General features: G+C 43.1%; 1 protein-coding gene across 2 annotated transcripts in view; it reads right to left on the reverse strand.

Moving 5' to 3' along the window:
• PTPN14 (protein tyrosine phosphatase non-receptor type 14) overlaps positions 1 to 22,172 on the reverse strand; it is a 206,881-nt gene that overhangs the window by 24,221 nt on the left and 160,488 nt on the right. For both annotated transcript variants that reach the window (XM_006155825.3, XM_027774712.1), the window contains exons 8-15: positions 21,366 to 21,454; positions 19,539 to 19,626; positions 18,675 to 18,757; positions 15,779 to 15,836; positions 11,296 to 11,374; positions 8,074 to 9,554; positions 2,022 to 2,165; positions 466 to 684 (exon numbers count right to left, since the gene is read on the reverse strand). In XM_006155825.3, coding sequence (XP_006155887.1) covers positions 466 to 684; positions 2,022 to 2,165; positions 8,074 to 9,554; positions 11,296 to 11,374; positions 15,779 to 15,836; positions 18,675 to 18,757; positions 19,539 to 19,626; positions 21,366 to 21,454 — 2,241 coding nt within the window. The remainder of the gene's footprint in view (positions 1 to 465; positions 685 to 2,021; positions 2,166 to 8,073; positions 9,555 to 11,295; positions 11,375 to 15,778; positions 15,837 to 18,674; positions 18,758 to 19,538; positions 19,627 to 21,365; positions 21,455 to 22,172) is intronic.

Here is a 22,172-nt window from a genome sequence, read left to right on the forward strand (position 1 = left end):
TCAGGATTTTAGACGCATACACACATGCCCAGCGTGATTTTTGAGCCACTGGGTCTAGGACTCACACTGCAGTCATCCAGGTGGGAATCCAGTGCCTGCACCACCACGCCACCTGCTGGTCCCCCTGCACTTTTATCTTTAATCCAGAAAACATTTTTTTTTTTTTTTGAGAGGTTTTTTGCTATAGGGTGCTTGCACTCACCAGAAAGACCGAGAAGACAGAGACAGAGAGACAGAAAGCGAGAAATCACCCCCCAGGGGGGATGGCCACGCCACAATCCCTTCTCCTCCATTCTCCTCTCAGGATCTTGGGCATGCATGCACATGTACCTAGTGGGAGTTTAAGCCACTGGGTCCAGGACTCAAACCACAGTAGACTACATGGGAGTCTAGCAACATAGCCATTATGGCAACTGCTGGTCCCCAGAAGACATTTTTAAAAACCTTCTGAAGTGCTGTCCTTACCTTGATATGGGAGGCATTAATATATCCCGTGTTGTTTTCTTTGGTTGGTATCAGCTCTACTCTATTCTCCTCGTACGGGACAACTTCGCGGATGCGGCTGCGCTCAGCATTTTCTGGCAGGGCTGCTGTGCTGAAAATGCCATTTGCTTTCTTCTTTGGAATTTGCTCATATTCTGTAAACACCATTCCCTCTTCTAGCTTCTTCTTCAGGGTTCTGAACTGCAACAGAAATCAATCTTCAGCTCTCGGAATTATCCAAAAACTCTAATTAAAGCAATCAGACTTCTTTAAGTGTTTACAGTGAGAGTGTTTATGAGAGATTTCAAGATGTACAACTAATATTTGATTAGTTGGTCTCAGCAACCCTAATGTGAGTTTCTCTTGTCTGAAAATCATTCTTCTCACTTATACTGTAACTAGAACAAATCTGACAAATATGTAAGAACCAGTAAGAACTGAAATTCAAAATCAACATTTTTTCTATTAACATCTTTCAGGAAGTCCTAATGATAAAAAGATGGCTAATCTTAACCTAATACAAACATCGTTTTAGCTACTTACATAGCTATTTTTATTGAGTTAAATTTTAAGATGATACTTGTCCTCAGTTTTATAGAAACAAGAATTAAATCGCCTTTTCCCCCCTCCCTGGCAAAACTACTAATTACAACAACGTGGTATTAATAGGATTAAATGATCCTTCTAAAGTCCCTTCTGGCTTTGAAACTTTCTAATATTCAATACATGCTGGCAGAAGTCTAAGCTCCAATGTTATTAGCGATTATGTAACTGTATACGATTAAATTCGTACAGTGTATTGCTTAACCTTCTGAGGCAATTTCAGGAACTAAAGAAATACCTTTTTTCACCTCTAAAACACTACGAGATCTCTTTTTGCTCTTCAAAAGCAAAGTCCTCACAGTGCCCTATCCTAACAATTATAAATCCATATTTTACAGCCATGCAATGGGGTGGGTATATTATTAGGTTGTTTGGAAAACCCTGACACATTTTGCATAGAAAAACATGTCATGGCTTTCCTGACAACCCAATAAAAGAACTCTACATGTGGGATCTTCAAAAGCCCATGGAAAATGCAGATGAGAAAAAACTATGCCAAGATTTCAAAATTTCTGTATCCAAATACTTTAATTCAATTTTTCCATGAACTTTTGGAAATTCCCTCATAAATGCTTAGATAAAATAATCACTTCTTAATAATGGCAGTCGTTCACAGAGACCGCAGAAAGAGCAATGGCAATTATTTAACTTCTTCATTTTAGAAAAAGTCAACAGCGCCAAAGAAACTGAGTGACCTGATGAAGGTTGTGCAGCTAAAGCACCTGACAAGGGCTGGTCTTCTTCCGCAAGTGTGGATATACCTTCTTGGCAAAGTTAGGTGTTGGAACAGTGAGGCCAGATCTTCCTAATCTCAAACTGAGGAATTAATTCATCAAACAAACTTTATTTAGTACTTGCACATTGGGGTAAGGAGGGAGTGTTGGGATCCTAAAACCACAGAGAATGAATCATCGTTTGACAAGCCCAGCACTTACCCTCTCATCCATGGGAATCCGGGTGGCATCAACTCGATTCTCTTCCCGCCCCGAGACCCGAGCCACCGAGAGCCCATTCAAGGCTGCCAACATCAGCGGCCTCTTCTGTGCCTCCAGGCCTGCCATCTTCTGCTTCTCTAGATTCTTGTGGCAAGAAAAGGCATGTTCTCATTGTTTATAATACCAGTTGAATGTTGGAATGTGTTTTAATCTCCCCAAATCTGTAACTCCCCAGCCAAGGAATGCAGACAATCACTATTAGCAGGGCGAATTCAAACACAGCCTTCTCATTCTTCTCACTGCACCCGAGGAAGCCAGTTCCCACAGGACTTTAAAGCTTTTATTTTTAATTAGTTAATTCATTAGCTAGATAAATAAATTAAGAGAAAATACTCCCTATAAATATACCTTGTCATGGGACTCACAGAAAAACAGGGCATGTGCAATATACTGTAGAAACACAGTTTGTTTTATTGCTGAATGAGAGCTCCAGACACAAAAATTGTAGAATAAAAAAAATCTTCTGGGCCAGCAGGTGACATGGTGGTTAAGATGCTGGAATCCCACATGACCAGCCATGGTTAACATCTTGAACCAGGTAGTTTGAAAATCATGGTGGTGGGGGAGGCAGCAGGTGGCCTAGTGGTTAAGGTGCTGGACTCCCATGTGGCTAACCATGGTTCAAGTCCTGGACCTGGTGGCTTGCTTTCTCTCTTTCTCTGTCTGTCTGTCTCTGGTCAAATTAAAAAATAATAATAAATAAAATTAAATAAATTTTTTAAAAAAAGAAAAGAAAATCACACTGGGCACACGTGTATGCATACCCAAAATCTCAGCAGAAGAATGGAGAAGGGACTGTGATGTGACCATCCCCCCACAGGGGGTGATTTCTCACTATCTGTCTGTCTCTGGTGAGTAAATGTGCCCTATGACAAATACCTCTCTGGTGAGTAAATGTGCCCTATGACAAAAACCTTATAAAAGAAAGAAAGAAAAGAAAGAAAAAAAGGAAAGAAAGAAAAGAACGAAAGAAAGAAAAGAAAAGAAAAGAAAAGAAAAGAAAAGAAAAGAAAAGAAAGAAATCTTCTAAGTTCCCATCCTAGGGGCTAAGATTGAGGGTGTTAATCCTATATTAGATCTCTGGTCCCCGAGGAACTTCTGGTGTCATCCCCTGAAGGATAGCTGATATGGTTTAGCAAACTCACTAACACAGAAGCCTAGTGGGGTCATCTACCGGTGACCCACCAGCATTATCTTTCCCAAATCACCCAGTGGACTATGGTGGGACATCAAGGGATGTGACTCAGTTATGGGAGAACATGGATTTGGAGGGACTGAGTAGATACTCAGGAGAAGGCTTTGATATTTACACCTAGCCCTCATTTGTGGTTTTTCAGTTTCTATCCTCTGTTCTCATCTGTACCTGTTCTCTGACACTGGATCAGTCAGAGTACTGCTTGTTAGGTCAATCGCTATGCTTCCTCACATCCTCAAAACTGAGATATAAATAAATCTCCTTTTGGTACCAGCAGATGGCGTAATGGTTACGTCCTTGGACTCACATATTGTCGACCGTGGTTCGAGTCCTGGACCCAGTGGCTTAAATCTCACACTGGTTGCATGTGTGGCCAAGATCCTGAGAGGAGAATGGAGGAGAAGGGATTGCGGCATGGCCATCCCTCTTGGGGGTGACTTCTCACTTTTTGTCTTTGTCTGTCTGTCTTTGGCGAGCACATATGCCTTATAGTAAAAATCTTTCAAAAAAAAAAAAAAAACCCAAAACTCCTTTTACCATTCATGTAAGCCATTAAGAATGCTTTCTGGGCCAACCCCATCGCCTAATAAAGGGAGCCAGAGCCCACATGGCTGACTGCACAGCTCAAATCCTGGCCCTGGTGCTTTATAAAAACCTGTTGGGTGTGTGCGCATGCATGTTCGAATTCTCAGCAGGCTGGAGGAATGGAGGAGAAGGGATTGCACTGTGATCTCACCCAATTAAGGAGTGCTTTATCCCCTCTGCCTCTGTCATTCTCTGGTGAGTGTACATGCCCTGGCAAATTCAAAAACGAGAGAGTATTTTCTGAAAATAATTTTGTCTTCTATGTTAAGAACAGACGGACTTCATAAAACATAGAAACAGACTAGTTTTATCGAGTTGAGAATTTCAGTCTAAAGTAAAGTGTCCTTGTTTGCAGATTCACTTGACTGACACAGAGGAAGGAGTCATCTAATCCCTAGTCTCTTTAAGCCTTCAGTCTTTTCTTCTTCTATCATGTATAAGTGTACTCCCTCGGGAGGTGTCTTGATGGAGTCAATGCCGGGAGATCACAAAGGGTTATCAGGATATCTAACTGTGGGTGGTGGGGTTGCATTACCCCCTTATGTGTCTCTCCCTGTCATCACGTCACCTACAGTTAGAATGGAACCCTTGGAATGGTTGCTGCCAAGAGGATGCTTGTTCCAGTGACAAAGGTGACCACTGAGCAAGCCAAAGGAGCTGCTCAGCAGAGTTAACTGTGAGGAAGGGGCGAAAGTACCCATGGACTGTCAGCCCAAAGCTGTATCCTCTTAAGAATGGTCTTAGTTTCTCATCCACCCCCAGGTGCAGTATTTTAAACTTGGATCTTCTGTTTGCTCACGGCATGGAAGAGGAGAAATTTTCCCTATCGCCTCTGTTCGGTGTGATTCCATCTTTATCCTCTCCAAAGTTTGGAGACAGTGATTGTTGGAGGAAAATAGTCCTGAAGTCCTCTCCAACAGTCTTTCTGCTTCCTTCCCACCTGCACTAAATGGTGACCCTGATGGGGCCCAAGACAAAGCAGTCACTGAATTGTCTTCCTTGGGAAAGAACTACAACCAACTTAGTGAAAACTGAAACCACAGTGGTAAACTGAAGGATGCTTCTTAGTTCCTTCTTACTCAGCCCATTGGTTTCTCACTGAAGATCAAACACAACTCAAAAATCTGATCTGGCCTTTTTCCTCTCTGCATCTGAGCTCCGGGTACAGGCTAGAAGCAGAAAAGTACCTTCGAAGCAGCAGGAGGAGGCTCCATAAAGGAGCAGGCCAGCACAGTCTGTCAGCTAGACGGCAGCTCCAGAATTATGACAATTTGCTCGAGGCAATTCTCACACCTGCCACCCCCATCCCCTTCCATTGACTTAGTTCCTCATTGCTTCTTTTTTCTTTTATTTTTTTTTCTCTCTCTCTTTCTCTTACTTTCTCCCTCCTTCCTTCCCTTCCTTCATTCTTTTTCTTTGCTTTGCTTTTAGGTTTTTAATATAGGGCATGTGCACTTGCTAAAGCGAGACATAGAGAGAGAGAGAGGGAAAGTGAGAAAATCAACCCCTACAGAGGATGGCTGCAATCCTTTCTCCCCCACCCCTCCATCTACTCTTGGGATTCCAGGACTCAACCAAACAGCCCGCCATGTGGGATCCAGCACCTTAACTTCCACCCCACCTGCTGGTCCTCTCTTATTGTTTTCTTAACAAGCAGGCCCTAAGATGGCCTTGGGAGCCCTCTCTCATCCATTCCTGTCCAGTCAACAAAGGCCGCCCATAGTAAGGATGGCAAAGAAGTATTTGAAATGTGGAGCTGCCGCTTAGGCTATGGGGTAAGTTTCTGCATTAAAAAACAAAACTACAGAACAACCACAAACAAACAAAACCACTGCCTCCCAACAAAGATGGAGAATCATCTAGGGCTCAGAGCCACTGGTGCTGCCACCTTTGTGCCTGGTCTCCTGGCTCACAAGGAACCTCTAATCCTCCTCTAAGATCTGGACACAAGCAGAAATAGCAGCCCTCAAGCTCCTGAGCGTGTGGGATTTGGGGGAATCAAAATCAATGGGAAAAATAAAGTAGGAACAGAGTAATCATGTTTCCAAACTGCAAGTTATTAGATAAAATTTGCTAGTTACTCTTACCCACAAGGGTGGAGTGGAATATAGCATGTGGGAGAAGAGTGGAAACCCCTGCTCCTCTGTGATAATGCACCGAGCTCTGTATAGGAGACCATGCCATGATTCTGGCCACAGGCTGTTTAATACGGATAATGGAAGAAAAGGATGAATGTGACCAAATGAGGCGATGGCACCATGTGGACATCATTAAATACAAAGTTGGTAGGGGAAATGGCTAAATGAAATGCTTAAACTGATAGGTTCTTCATGCTAACGCTGTTTTGAAGAGGCCCAGAGCCAAAAGTATTGAAAAATCTCTTTCTCCCAGTGAATTACTTTTTTCCAAGCTGGGAGAGCATTCCCCCAATGGCACCCACCCCCTCATTCTACTCCACTCCCAGTCAAAGGTTTTCTGAAATTGCCAGAGGCACAGTTAGAACATCTTTCACAATTTCCCTCTAGGTTTGCAAAAAGTGGGGAAAGTTTTGCCTGTACCAAACTTAGCTCTGCTCTACTCATGGCCAAAACTGTGAGGTTGAGAATGTTCCTAAGGGTTTCCTAAAGTAATGACATTACTGGGAATTAGGTTTCTGAACCCAGCAACCTGACTTCCTTAAAACACAGACCCTTGATTCTTTTCTGATTGAGCCCCATGATAAATTAAGATTTAAATATATAAAAGAGTCTAATAAACTCCATTAAAACAAACTTTAACTTATGACTGTTCTGGACTCCCTAAAATAAGGCCCCTACTTTTTGATGCAGCTGTGGTGAATGAAGTCAGTCTGGGTTTGATTCATTGTAATTAAATGACTTTTTAAATGGGAGTGAAAATTTCCAGGATAAGCAACAATGGAGATTTTTAAAGTAGCAACAACAACCCAACAATTTTCTCATTAGGAAGAGGGAACTCACTTTGTTTTTCTATATTTGAGTCTATTACCTGCATAGTCTTGCTCTGAGATCATAATTGGCCCTTGGGATTGTATGTAGGCTGAAGAAGGGTGATTCATGTCTAATACTAGGTTGAATCTTTACATGAAGTATATGTACATGTGTTTACTCACATACATTTATATGACTGATGGAATAAGTTAGATGGGGAATTGAAGTTGAATGGTAAACTTGCAAGTAAGTTACTTATCTAAATACTCTAATTTCCTTGACTTTGTGTTACACATCTCTTTTTTTTTTTTGAAGGTTTTTGCCATGGGCACATGAGCTTGCCAGAGACAGACAGAGGAAAAGTGAGAAATCACTTCCTAGGGGATAGCCATGCAATAGTCCCTTCTCCCTTTGGAATTTTGGGCATGTACACACATATGCCTGGCATGACTTTCAAGCCTCCAAGTCTGGGACTTCAATCATGGTTGGCCATTTGGGAATCCAGCACCTTACCTACCACACTACCTGCTGGCCCCTACACATCTTTTGAAAGAAAATCTAAATGTAAAGCTAGATGTATCCCAATCCAGACAGTATTACTGAGCCACCTAGACAGACAGATCTATAGAGAAAGCTGTACTCCATAGGGGACATTGCTATTTCAGTATCTAATCAGGGGGAAAAAAATGCTTTTTCCCTAAAAACAAACAAAGAAACATAGGGAAGTGAGCATCTAGCAGTCCACACAATTTGGGTGGGGCCTTGTGTAAATAGTAAAATGCTGGCATAGGCATAGAACTCAACAACATCTTAATTTACTCAGCAGTTCATACCAAAATACCTGTTAGAAACCATGAATGAGAAGGGAAGAGTCCTTTCAAAGGGCAAAAACCAATGTCTTATGAAATAAAATCCTACCTATTTTTTCCCCATAAAGTTCATTTATTTGTTTTTCCATGAGGGAAAGAAACACCCTCACAGGGTCCTCATGCCATGATCCACCCCTAGCCTCAGCTGGTCAGCATTACAGACACATGCACAACCATTCCTAGCATGTACAGGGAGACCTCAGGATGCAAACTGGGGCCCTTCCCATGCGGCCCCAGCATCAGGGAGCATTGCACTAACACTGCACCACCACAGCTGGCCAAAATACTACCTGTTCAAATGTCAAATGAAAGTTTAAAATGTAGCACATTCTCACAGGGTCTGATGAACATATGATTTCTCACTGCGACATGCCCAGGGAAAGGAAGACACTTACCCTAATCATCATCTCTCTCTCTATAATGCTGTCCTCCAGGGAAAACATTTCTGACACAGGCCTCTCCTTCACAGGCTCTTTTTTGACCCGCTCCTTCACACTTGTCAGGTCCGGTTCCGAGATGGATGGACCTAGGGAAGGCCCATTGACAGCCAGCTGGTCTGCCCGGGAGACACTGATGGCCTTGGCTGGCCCGTGCCGCAGCACCCGGGCTCTGGCGACAGCAGGGGGAAGGCTCACCTGCTCCTGCCTCAGTGCCCCATTGCTCACACTTTTCCTTGGTCCAGGGTACTCTGGTGGGGGCTTGTTGGGAATCCGGGCCAATGCTGCCTGCAGCTGGGCGCTGTACTCCATCTTCTCACGGAGACCAGGGATCTGGGACACTGGTTCTGGAGCTTCCTCCTCCTCCTCCTCCTCGCTCTCACTGCTGTGGATCAGCATTGTGGCATCAGAGAGCGTCTTCTTATGGTGATACTGAGGCAGCTGGCGGAGCTCATGGCTCCCGGGGCCCTCCTCTGGGGGCCCCTGCTCCCGCAGAGTGTTCCGGCGAGCCACAGGGATGTTGAGTGACTTGAGTGTCATGGCCTCCATGCCGCGCACCATGCTGCTCATCACCTCCAGGCTATGCCTCTTGTTCGCCGGGCCATGGTGCTTGGTGGCCGTGAGAGGTTCGCTCACTTCCTGGAGGGACTGATGCACCACCGGGGAGCTGTCCTCTTGGAAAGTTTTCACTGAGAGCTGCACCTTCCGTGTCACCAGGTCGGGGCTACTGCCACTGACATACTTGTGGCGGTGGCTGGCGAGGTCTGGGGTGCTGGTGGCTGGACGAGGCCGTGGGTAGGGGGGCGGAGGCCTGAAGAGATAGTTCTTGAGCATATGCGCTGTGTTGTAGTTATGGCCACCTTGCAGCTGCATGTTGGCCAACTCCGGGGTGCTCACAGTGTGTGAGATGGCACTTGCCCCTGGCTTGCTTGGCACCATGTTATTCTTTGGGTTTGTCTGGTCAGAAGGACTGACAAGTTTGTTACCATAGCCTCCCTGTGGCCCATACGGGACAGTATAGGGGTGCCTCTCCCGCATCTCTGGTTGGCTGTACACCAGGTCCTCCGGCTGGTTGTAGGCATGGGTATTGATGATGTTGAGGTTCCGCAGAGACTGGCTCTGGCTGTCCGTGTGCACGATCCCCCTCTTCATCTGCCGCATGACTGTGTCATAATCAGGGGTCGGCCTGTATGAGGGCACAATGATCGCGCTATGCCGGTGGCTTGGGATGTAGTCTGCCCGCATGATGTCACTCCCAGGGATACTGAGGTTGGAAGACACAGGAGAAGCCTGGATGAAACTCTGCGAGCAATTGAGGGAGTTGACACTGTGAACGCTGCACACGCTGCCATTGGTGACGGTGCCATTCAAGTAATTTAAGTCCAGGCTGTTGTGAGAGTTGCAATACAAGGCTTCTTCGTTGCCATGGAAAATGCTGTCTAAAGATGTCAAACAAAGGCATGTGAACTTCCAAATCGCCCTTCCTGGATCAAGTTCATCCTCCCATTCGTGGGGAGACTTAGTTTAAGTCATAAAAAGTGACATCCCAGGGTCTCTGCCCACACATTCCATTTCTCAGATGAGAAGACAACATACAGAAGGAACACTTAAATGCATGCTGAAACAAAAAGTGAACCTAAACCAACAAAGGTCTGATGGTTTGGAATAGATATCACCTGGGGAAGCGCTTGATATTTTTTTTTTTGGGGGGGGGGGGAGAGGTTTTTTTCGCTATTGGGCACGTGCGCTCACCAGACAGACAGAGAGAGACATAGAGACAGAAAGCGAGAAATCACCCCCCACGGGGGATGGTCATGCCGCAATCCCTTCTCCTCCATTCTCCTCTCAGGATCCTGGGCACGCACGCACGCACATGCGCCCAGCATGCGTTCTAAGCCACCGGGTCCGGGACACAAACCGCAGTCGACTACATGGGAGTCCAGCGACATAGCCATTACGCTAACTGCTGATTCCCGGGAAGCGCTTGATTTTACCATGAGCTTTGAAATCAGGCACCACTCATGGTCCTCATATTGGACAAATCTGTTTTCCTGGGCAGGACTCTGCAGCAGGCCTGGGTATTTGGGTCAGAAGTCAAGAACTTCAAAAGGAAAATAGGTCTAAAGTTACTGAATACTGGAGATGTTCCTGACTACAATGGAACAGGTCTCTTTACCTCAGGGACCACTAAATGTTCATGAAGAGACACAATAAATATAGCCACAGGATGTCAGCCTAACTAGTTTGTTCTGAGCAGGAACCAATCAATGGGAGGCAAAAACTAGAATTACGAGTTCTTTCAGCCATTCTTGAAATCCTCCCCTAGAATGGTATCATCCCCAAGGTCAATTCAAGTAAAAGATAAATATAATTTAAAGTGGTACCTAAAGTAACAGAAACAAAAGCTTCCTAAATCCAGGTCCCTGAATTTAGGTGTCTAGTGCTCTTCTAACACACAACACTGAACTGTGGCCAGAGAACATTCATAATCATACTATAGTTTTGAGCATGAGAAGACAAAATCAGAAAAAAAAATGACTGAAAATATTTAATTGTCAGAAAAGGAGGTGTGGGGAACCAGCAGTTAGCGTAATGGCTATGTCGCTGGATTCCCACATAGTCCCCCGCGGGGCCCGGACCCGGTGGCTTAAAACTCACGCCGGGTGTGTGTGCGTGTGTGCCCAAGATCCCGAGAGGAGAATGGAGGAGAAGGGATTGCGGTGTGACCATCCCCCCTGGGGGGTGATTTCTCGCTTTCTGTCTCTATGTATCTGTCTGTCTGTCTGGCGAGCGCACGCCCTACAGTGAAAATCTCTCCAAAAAAAAAAAAAAAGAAAAGGAGGTGTGGACACAGATCTGATCAGACGACATAGTTAAGAAAAACTGAGAACAGAGAGACAAAGGAGCTACAAGTGTGTGTATCTCTTTCTCAAAAGAGAGAGAGAGACACAAGAGAAACAGACAGATAGGCAGACATGCACCCCCAACAGGGTTTTCATACTGCAACTCATTCCCTCCTCAGTTAACAGGATTATGAGCACACACACATGCACACGCCCAGGGAGACTCCAGGAGGCAAACCTGGGACCCTCCCACGTGGCTTCAGCATCACTGAGCCCTGGGCTATCACTGGGCCACTGCAGCTGGCCCAACTTCTCGTTAATGGCAAGCCCCAGTTACCTTGTGACGTGTGTGTTTCCGAGTAGTGCTCACCACACTGGACGTGCATGGGAGGCAGGATGTACGGCTGCTGCCTGGGCTGAAACAAGAACACACAGAGGTGGGAGGCCATGACAGAGACGGCCATTGATTTGCATGGAACCAGCCCCAGCACAGATAGTCCCCACCACTCACGTTAACAGAGAGGCACAGTGCAGCCATGCTCCCTGCCACCTCGTCGACCCCACCCGCTTCTCATCCATAACCCCACCTCTTCACTACGTTTGGGACTGGAGAAAAAACAGGGAAGATGGAAAGATAGTTCAGGATCAGAGAGAGAGAGAGATGACAATCAAGACTAAAAGTAGACATTTACTATCTATTTTCTAATACACTTCTTGCAAGGTTCCCACACCTTCTTTAACAGGAATAACTTAGAACGGGTATATTAAGATGACCTAGTTAAGAAATAATAAGAAAAGAAAGGAGAAACTGTTTCATTCTATTCAAAACTGACTTCTGCAGCCACAGAAATAGGGACAAGGTCCGTGTGAAGTGAGGTCCGGTGGTTAAGATTTTGTGAAAACCGACAATGTGACTCCCAACAGTGAGTGACTTACTGACCCTCCCCAGTGTAGAGCAGAATGTGGGAAGGGTGGCAGGGAGTCCAGTTCAACCATCTCCCACCCCTTACTCCTGCCCAGTGCATAATCTTCTCCACTAGACTCTTAAAGGTGGTCATTTCAAATTGACCTCAATAACTTCCTGCTGCAGAAGAGGGAACAACTTTTAAAGGGAAAAGAAAACACTTAGATTACGTATTCAGTAAGTCAACAAAGAAAGTACGATATTTTTGGGCCAGTGTGAGCTACACCAAGTCATTTAACTTCAGTAGGTCTTAGTTACTGGTCCATCAGATCAAGCCTCTTCTCCCATCTCAAACATTATCCATTTAATTTAGATACTGGAGTTCCAGAGAAGAGCTGGCTTGATTAAAAAGCTTTATTGTGGGAGAAAAAAAAAAAAAGAAAAACTCTTAAGTTTGTAAGCCACCAAATAGGATAACCTCTTCTGTTTCTTTTTGTTTGTTTGTTTGAGAGGTTTTAGCTATAGGGCGCGTGCGCTCGCCAGACAGAGAGAGAAAGCAAGAAATCACCCCCCGGGGGGATGGCCATGCCGTAATCCCTTCTCCTCCATTCTCCTCTCGGGATCTTGGACACACACGCACACGTGCCTGGCGTGAATTTAAGCCACTGGGTCCAGGACTTGAATCACGGTCGACTACGTGGGAGTCCAGCAACATAGCCATTACGCTAATTGCTGGTCCCACCTCTTCTATTTCTACTAGCCCTACAGATACTACTTTAAAGGTTGCTGTTTTAGAAGAGAAGAAGCTGAGATCAAACTCAGAAAACCCAATGCCAGCTGGGCTCACGGTTTCTCAGCAATCCTCTGTGGAAGAAGAGCACTTGCCAGACTTGGAAGCTGGGGAAATAACTCACCTCTGCTTTTCTCTGCTACACACAATGTTTGAGCATTGAATGGGCAAATGAAGGCAATGAAGACAAAAGGTCCCCAAGTTAAAAGAAGTTGAGAGGGAACAAATGAGGAAATGAAACTAAATCAATCTAGAAGAATTCGGGGTATCAAGAGGCGCTGCAGCACTCCTAAATCTTCCCAAGTCTTCCCCTAGCTGAAGTTTGAGTTGCAATTTAAAAATATTTTTCCTCTTGGCTGTAAGTAATTCAACTCAAGTTTTCCACGGTAGAACAGATGGTTTTAAGGCCTCCCCCACCCCTTTTTTAACCTTTTTTTTTTTTAAATAAAAAAACAGTGGGCAGGATTTATATCATAGAAATATATGGCAAGACAAAGTTGGTTTCCCGATTCCTCCTATTCATACGAATTGGCATCAGAATACAGACAAAACACCATAGTAACTAATCCTGCAGACATAATTTCAGGGTTATATTGTTTATTTAATTCTTTTATATATTCCAATATTATTCCGTTTCTTCCTAGCTCTGCTAATATAGAAACAAATTAGATGCCCTAACACAGGGGGCAGAAGGAAGGAAAGAGAACCAGCTATGGGCAGCCATGGGTTATCTGCCAGGAAGCCAAAAGACAATGCACTCTGGCCTTAATCGCATTCACCCTAAGTGAAATAGTTCGAAAAGCATGGGAAAGAATGAGTCCACAAATTCAGTCAGGCTTCCTGTAGACTATCTTCATTCAAATAAAATACGTAAACATCTGCATTTCTGGATAATTAGGTAAAATCCCAAGACAGTTTTAAAACACTTGGTCTCTCAAGGTGTTTCATGGACACAGGCAAAAAAACCTCATCTCACGAATTAAGACATATGGCCTGAAAAAAGGGGAAAAAAAAATAAAGTAGAAGATTAAGAAATAGGGCCACAGGAGCTAGCAGGTGGTACAGTGATTAAGGCGTTGGACTCTTACGTGGCCGACCATGGTTCGAAGCCCGGGCCCAATGGCTTGAAAATCACGCAGGGCACGTGTGCCCAAAATCCCAAGAGGAGACTGGAGGAGGAGGGACTGTGGCTTGGCCATCTCCCCTGGAGTGATTCCTCACTTTTCCTCTCTGTCTCTTTCTGGCAAGTGCATGCACCTTGTGGCAAAAACAGGAAGGAAGGAAGAAGGAAGGAAGGAAGGAAACAACTGGGCCACAGACAAATCTACTGGTGACCCAGGGGGAAAGTCCAACATGTCCCTATAAATCCCCAAGGCAAAAGACCACATGTGACATACAGAATGACTGTCCCTAATTTAAAATGTTTAGGACCAGAAGTGTTTTGGATTTCAGATTTTTTAAATTCTGGAATATTTTCATATCTATAATGAGATATCTTGGGGATGGGACAAAAATCAAAACACAAAATTCTTTTATATTTCATGTACACCTTATACACATAGTCTGAAGGTAATTTTATATGATATTTTTATATTGCAGCATTTTGACTGTGACCTGTCACATGAGGCCAGCTGTAGAATTCCCTACGTGTAGTGTCACGTTGATACACAAATACATATTCATTGGATTCTGGAGCATTTTAAATTTGGGTTTAGGAATGCTCCACCTGTATTATATCGTGTATAAATTGAGATGAATAATATTTAGCGGTACTTGGGAATTAGTATGTGCTGATAAAAATGACTCAGCTATAGAATTCTAAAAGTCCTTGTTTATATATTTTTCCAAAAAATGTTTTTAAACTTCTCTTTTAAAAAGTTACAGAAAACATACTATAGTGTATGTGTGGCACATGATGAAAAATTCAATTATAGTCTATCAACTGGAAGGAACTGTTCATCTAGAAAAATATCACATTTATATTGAATTTGTAGAAAAGGATAACCTAAAATTAAAGAATTGTGAGTTAAAAGAAGAAGAACACTTCAAAAGACATGAAACTCTTTGCATCTGTCTATTACATTATGTTTAAGTAATCCTTAAAATAAAACACAGGGCCAGCTGGTGGTATGGCGCTGAAGGTTGAGAAACACACCAGTCACGTGTGTGTGTGTGTGTGTGTGTGTGTCCACAATCCAAATGAAGGGAGAGACAGAGAAGAGATTGCAGTGTGACTATTTCCCATGGGTGGGTTTGGGTCTTTGTAACCCCCTCCGAACCCCCACCAATCTCTCTCTCTCTCTGGTGAATACATGTGCCCTCTGGCAAAAAAAAAAAAAGAGATTTTTGCTATAGGGCACATGTGCTCCTCGGAGGGGGAGAGACAGAAAGTGAGAAATTCCCCCCCTTCCCCCAGTGGGGAGGGCCACACAACAATCCCTTCCCCATTCTCCTCTGGAATTTTGAGCACACACACTCGCCCAGTGTAAGTTTCAAGCCTACGGGTCCAGGACTCAAACCGCGGTTAGCCATGTGAGAATCCAACAAAATAACCATTTGGCGATCCACTGATCCCAACCCTCTGGCAAAAATTTTTTAAGAAAGGAAGTAGATCAATTAAAATTATGTTGGCTAATTAAAGCACTAAAATTAGAAAGTGTACAATCAACTTTCCCCATCAAATATTCTACCTGAGGCTATCAACCAGACCAATTCAATTTTTGCTTAGTTAACCATTTTCTGACTAATTTATTAAGCTCTATCTATGGCCGTGAATAAAAAAGAATTTGTGAAGCTTATAATGAAGATGTCCCCTCACCCAACAACCAGGACAGATAAGCAGTAGATGAAAACACACAGGCTATATGTTAAAGGAACATGGTTTTGTTAGCCTGGAATCAGACTTATTACACAGTGAATCCTGAACCACACTTATGAGGGGTGATTGGCATGGGAGGGGCTCTCGGGGACAACACAAGTGTGCATCACAGCTGCTTTGCAGAATGATGTCCTCCTCTGTTCTCATGAGGTGTCTCCTGATCAGGATGCCCTAGCCATTTCACCCCTTAACAAAACAAAGAACACTCAACAGTCAGACTCCTTAGTTTTTGAACATTGTCTACATACCAGAGAGGACCGGCTCCAGGTGGGCTGGCGTCTGATGGGAGGTGGAGAATTTGATTGTCTAAGTGAAAAGGTGAAAAAATGAGAATGGTTATTATTGATCAGATATAAAAAGACCAGACAGACAAACAGAGACAGAAGGGGAAGGTACACAAAACTGGTAAGACTGATGCCAAAACATGAACACTGCTTTTAAAAATATTTCCTTTTTTTTCATTCTTTGTATTTTTTAAGTTTAAAAATGTTTGGAACACATGATACTTAAGTTCTACAAAGCAATATTAAAAGAATGAAGCTTATTTCTATAGAAAGATTGTGAGGAAAATAAGCAAGACTAAAAATATATTACCGTCATTACATGGATTTAAAAAATGTACTCTATAGAGGACAGCAGGTGGAACAGTGGTTAAGAGTGTTAGACTCCCACATGGCTGATCACAGTTCAAGTCCCGGACCTTGTGGCTTGCTTTCTCACTTTCTCTCTCGCTCTTTTTCTGTCCCTCTCTGGTCAAATTAAAAATAAGTAAATAAATAAAGTTAAATAAAATAATTCTTAAAAAAAACTAAAAAATGTGCTCTATGTACCTTTGTGTATGTATAAAATCTTTATAATTTAAAAAAAATTGCAGGAAGGAAAAATATTTTAATAATCTTCTAGTGAAATAAAAATCAAAATTAGATAAAATATTTCTAACTATAGCTATGAAAATGTCATTTATGTTGAGATAACACATTTTACAAATATTTATATGATCAAATCTTTTCTAGACTAAAAATGAACTTAATTTAAAAAATTAGAGCTAAAAATAAACTAGAAATAATGTCAAATTCTTGAGAACTGAAATTAAAGGTACCTACAAGTAATGTGTCCCAAATAGGTAACACTTTCCCTAGTCTCCATGATTAAGTTTTTAATCAAGCTAAAATTATTCAATTGAAAGGATTCTCCCTACTTAGATTTAATTCTTCTTGCCTTTTTGGTGACAAATACATTTTCTTTTATAAATGAAGGCAATATGATCATAATGTTGGATTTTCTCAGATGACTGACCAAATACACAATATTATCAGATCCACATTAAATACCCTCCCCTTATTTTTTTCTCCCCATGTTAAGGAATACTGAGCTATGCCCTGGGGCTATATTCCAGATGAGGAACACACCTCTACAGGAACAGAGAATCAGTTACTCAGAGTTTGGAGGTAGAGAGTGGAGACCTTTGGAGAAAATGCGGTTTGTGCATAGAGAAAGATGCCCCCTAAGATGGTGCAAGTTTGGCCAAACTCTAGACAGGTACCTCCAGTCTTTATAGAACCTAAGCTGAGCCTCCAAAATGCCAGAAAGGATCTTCAAAACATTCAGGGAAATCACATATTATGACAAAACTCTGCATGTTTACCAAAATAAACTTGTACTTTCATTTAATTTTTCTATGAAATTTTTACAGTCCCCTTATATAGAGAATTTAATGTATATGTGGAGTGTGTGTGTACTTTTTAGAAAGACTGCCCCAGTTTTTAATCAAATCATACATTACTGGATTGTTAGAAAAGTCATGATGCATTTTTACATAGAAAACATAATTACTTCTTTGTGTTCAGTCTAATATGTGATGTTCACTTATATCAGAAAACCACCTAAGAAATACAAATACTCAGTAAATTTTACAGTAAGGCCATTTACTGAGAAATGGTTAAACCAAGATGACAGTGAAATCTACCTCTCAAAACCATCTTTTAATTCACCCTACCAAAGTCTACTATAGAATTCCTGTTAATGTCAAAGACACCCCCACAAGTCAAGGCCCACAGCAAGGTAGAATAACACACAAGTGACCTCCAAGGATCTCCTGGGAAGGATGGTGTGTGAACTGCAGGAGAGAGGGGGTCTATAAGAAAGTATGGCTGCTATGTGCTACTCCCTGCCCAGCTCTTCTGATTCACATTTGCACTTTGCTGTGGGCCTAATACTATCAGATATATATTCAGACCCCAACAGTGACCATCTGCACTGAGTGGTTTGAAAGGGTCTCCACCATGAGCAGACAAGTCTGCCACGACCTGGTGATCCAGTGATTAGGCAGCTGCAGGAACTGCTCTAGGACAATATTCAACACACTCTTGGATGTGTCCACCGTGGGGGTGGAAACGCAGTTCTTCCCTTACATTTACATCCCTGAACTCTCTGAAACAAATTAAAAACCTTGGGTGCCCAAACTGCCAAGCGCACTCTGCTGAGGAACGTCTTTTGAAGGCAACCAAGGTAAAGACGAGGACAGCGTGAGCCCAGCACGCCACCTCGGAGGTCAGGCCACAATGAAGTTCCCTCATCATGGTCCCCTTTATCATCTTTATTTCCAAATTAAATTAAAAAAATACACACGGATTTGTCACATCTATGAGTGTCTTCCAAATCTTCCTCTAATTACCCTGGCCTCTCATTTACAGTCAGATGACATGACCCAGGAGCACACGCAGGGTTAGCCAACTGTGTAAGCGAAACGGGGCTGCGGATGACAGGAGCGTCTTCTCTTTCAAGTTGGCTCGTCGCTCGGCTACCCACTTCTGAACACTTGCCACATCTGACACAAGGGGCACCCTGGCAAATTGGGAGCTGCGCGGCCCCTCCGAACTCACAGGGCAGGGTTGGAAAGGCACTAATGCGGGCCAACCCATCCAGGCAGTTGAGCCTTCACAGTCAATTTGTGAATTATTTCTCTCCAGCCACAGGTACTACACTAGACAGTCTTTATCACACATTCCCTCCCTCCCGCTTGGCTTCAGCTTACTTCCTTAGCTCTACAGGGAACAAGGGCAAAGAATGAATGGGAAAAGTGGCCCAGCACATGAGCTTGTACAGCCAAAGCCATGTAGTGAGAGGGATTCAACGTTCACTCACTCGGTGCAGATTTTGTTTTGTTTGTAAAACTTGTGCCGTGTAGTGAACAACCGGGAAATGTACTTGGCATTTTCAATATCATCCTTGGAGGAAAAAAAAGAGACAAAAAAAATAAACAAACATTAGTTTGATTAGCTATACGTTTCACGAGGATTCTTCTGAGCAGAGACAGAACCCTTTGTCCATTTATCTCAAGCACAAAATCACATGCTGGGACAGAAAAATAAACCAACTTACTGAATTTCAGCAACGGCTAGGCCTATAAAGCCCACCAAAGAATGGCAGAACTCTAAAGAGTCTTTCATGTCCTATGAGCTGGGGTGACACTGATGAACTGGTGTTGTCTGCATATAATTCCAAACCAAATGTTTTAAAAATAAATAGCTAAATCAAGGCAGAACATGGGGTTAACACCAGCATCAGTAAGTCGGAGGCGGTGAGATGCACCAACAGCCTCGAACCTCGATGAAGCACTCAACAGAAGGCCAGTCACCCCGTTTACTTCAGACTAAGCTTGGGCTGTGATGGAAAAGACCATTCAAGTCGGCCAGCAAATTCCATGAAGGCTGTAACTAGAGGAGAAATGCAGCCCTCCAGACAAGGCAAGCCAGCCTAGCTAAGATGACACCTGGTGAACCAACTCCTACAGCCAAAGTCATCCTGGAAACCTAGCATTCTGAACGTGGTATTTCACCCCTGCTATCCTTGAATGAGTAAGGACAGCATTGGGCATGGATTAGAAAGTAAGCATTCAACTGGGTATTTATTTTTTCAAGATATAGAGTAAGGAAAGTGCATTATGAATGGAAAAGTCAAATAGCAAGCTACTTGTGGGACCCTGCCTTGACTTGTCCTTCTGCTTACCGTGTGAAAGAGAGCTGTCTCTTCTTTGTTGATGAGCTCTACCAGAATAGTCGACTTGTTGTTTGTGATATTCCCAATATCATTCCACCTGGTCAAAAAGAAACGTAATGGTTTGTCCCGAGATGTTCCATGCATTTGTGATCCTACACAGGAGGGTTGTCTGATTTTATAAAATTATAATTTCGCTTTATTTTTAAAGTTAAATGTTCCAGGTCAGCTGGTGGCATGGTAGTTGAAGTGGCTAGATCCTACAGGGCCAGCTGCATGGACCTAGTAGCTTAAGAAACACTCTGGGCACGTGTGTGTTTGTGCACCCAGAATCCCAAGATGAGAATGGAGGAGAGGGGATTACACTGTGGCTCTTGCCCCTGGGGTTGCTTTCTCACTTTCCCTTTCTCTCTCTTTCTCTAGTGAGCACATACACCATTTTCAGTTTGCCCCCCCCCAAAAAAAGATGAATGTTTCTTCTTTCAAAGAAGAGTTAAAAAATACAACATATAACTACTTAAATAGTTAAAAATCCTACTATGTTAAACAGATCTGGATAGCGCTGTTTAGATGTGAGAGGTCTTCAAATAAGTTCACTAAAAACATGTATTATAAAAAAAAACTCTGAAAAATCTTTGCAGCAAAATAAACTCACAGCTTAATTCCATTTTTCCACAAATTTTTAAAGTCCTCTCATCATGTATGATTTATTATAAAGCAAATTTACAAGGAACTTTTCCTATGTTTTTTTTCCCTCTTTGTATTTCCAAACTGACAAAATATTTTCTATGATCCCTGCTTTTGAGTGATGGGGGAGCATATTATTAGATTGCTGGAAAAGTCATGATGTTTTTTCTATGCAAAAATGCATCATGACATTTCTAACAGCCAAGTATTAAAAAGTAGTGTGTTCCCAGGAAACAACACAAAGAATTCACGTGGATTCTGTGATGCAACACACACCACAGATGTGTGATGGGGGAGGGGACTCTTGGCCACATCCCGACACTGGTTCTATTCATGATAAAGGATGAAGAGGGTTACAGTGCCAAAATAATAAGTATCAAGAGTCCTTTACCAAAATAAATCTACTCTTCCAAAACACACACTTATACAAAAAAAAAAAACAAAAAAACTCTTTTGTTCATATAAAAATTAAAAATCATTTTGCTTTTTAAAAAAAGTGTGCTATAGTGCATGTGTGCTTGCCAGGGAGAGACAGAAAGAGAATGTAAGAAAGCACCCCTCAAGGGGGATGGCCATGCCAAACCCTTCTCCTTCACTCTCCTCTTGGGATTTTAGGCATGCATACACATGCCCCTGGCATGCTTTTCAAGCCAACAGGTCCAGGACTTGAACTGCGCAGTCAGCCATGTGGGATCCAATGCCTTAACCACCACACTATGCACTGGCGTCTGGCTTAGGCAGAGGGTGCAGGGCAATGGGAAGAACCCAGTTTGGATTTAACAACTGGTCATGGTTAATCCTGACAAAGGTAAACCAGGAGATTGACTAGAGGGTTGGTGCCTAGCCATACTCAAAGTGTGTTCCTCTCTGACTGGGCATTATGGGGTGGGAGGCTCAAGAACCTATTTCTTGGGGTCAAATGGGAAAAAAAAGGGTTTACCCTCTGCCATCAGGCCTCCAGGAAAAGCAAGATGAATTTCTCCAGAACCACTGAAATCCTGTGGAGGGCTGCCCATAACTGAATTGGGAAAATCTCAACCCTGATCTATAGCCTGCCTCTTAACTCATCTGGATAAGTTTAATACTCAGTGTGGCTTATCTAGCACTGCTCAAGGAGAAAAAGAGAGAGGGAAAAAAGACAAATAAGGCTACCTGTATATTACTGCTTGTCTTCCAATTCTGTTTCTCACGAAAATCCCCATAAAGAAAATGCCAAGGTGCACACCATTCCCGTGACTGTCCTGTGTGAGATCAACATTAGACACAAATGATGACTCATGTTCACCGCAGCACCATCCACAATACTGAGTCGTGGAACAGCCCAGCATCCATCCAGCAAAGAACAGAGAAAGAAAATGTGGGATACATACACAGCAGGATGCCACTCGGCCTTTGGAAAAAAGGAAACCTGTCATTTGCAAGAACATGTATAGACCAGTGGAATGTTATGGTAAGTGAAATAAGCCAAGCACAGAAGATAAATACCACGTGTTCTTATATGTAGAAGCTGAAGGAGTTGAAATTATAGAAGCAGAGTGCAAAGGCGGTCACCAGGGACTGTAGGGTGGGGGACTGCGGAGATACTGATCAAAGGACACAAAATTCACAGGGAGACTAAGGACAGGAGCTCTAGTGTACAATAAGGCAACAATAGGTGATAACAATTGTTACGGGTAAACAGTACTCTTGAACATTCCTGTGCGGAGCCAGGTTGGGGGTGTGTAGCACAATTGACTCCCATGGGGAAGATCCTGGGTTCACATCCCAGGCAGCTGTACAGGTGCCCATGATCTCAGCTGGTTACCATGGGGATGGACTGTAGTGTGAAAACCCTGTTGGGATTGTTTCTCTCTCTTCCTTTTTCTCTCTCTGTATCCCTCTCTCATGGAAGAAGTAAACTATTTCTAAAGTAACCACTAAGTGCTCTCATCACAAATAGTTAACTATGTAAGGTGATAC

This window comes from Tupaia chinensis, unplaced genomic scaffold (assembly GCF_000334495.1).
Source record: "Tupaia chinensis unplaced genomic scaffold, TupChi_1.0 Scaffold000473_1, whole genome shotgun sequence".
NCBI lineage: Eukaryota > Metazoa > Chordata > Mammalia > Scandentia > Tupaiidae > Tupaia > Tupaia belangeri.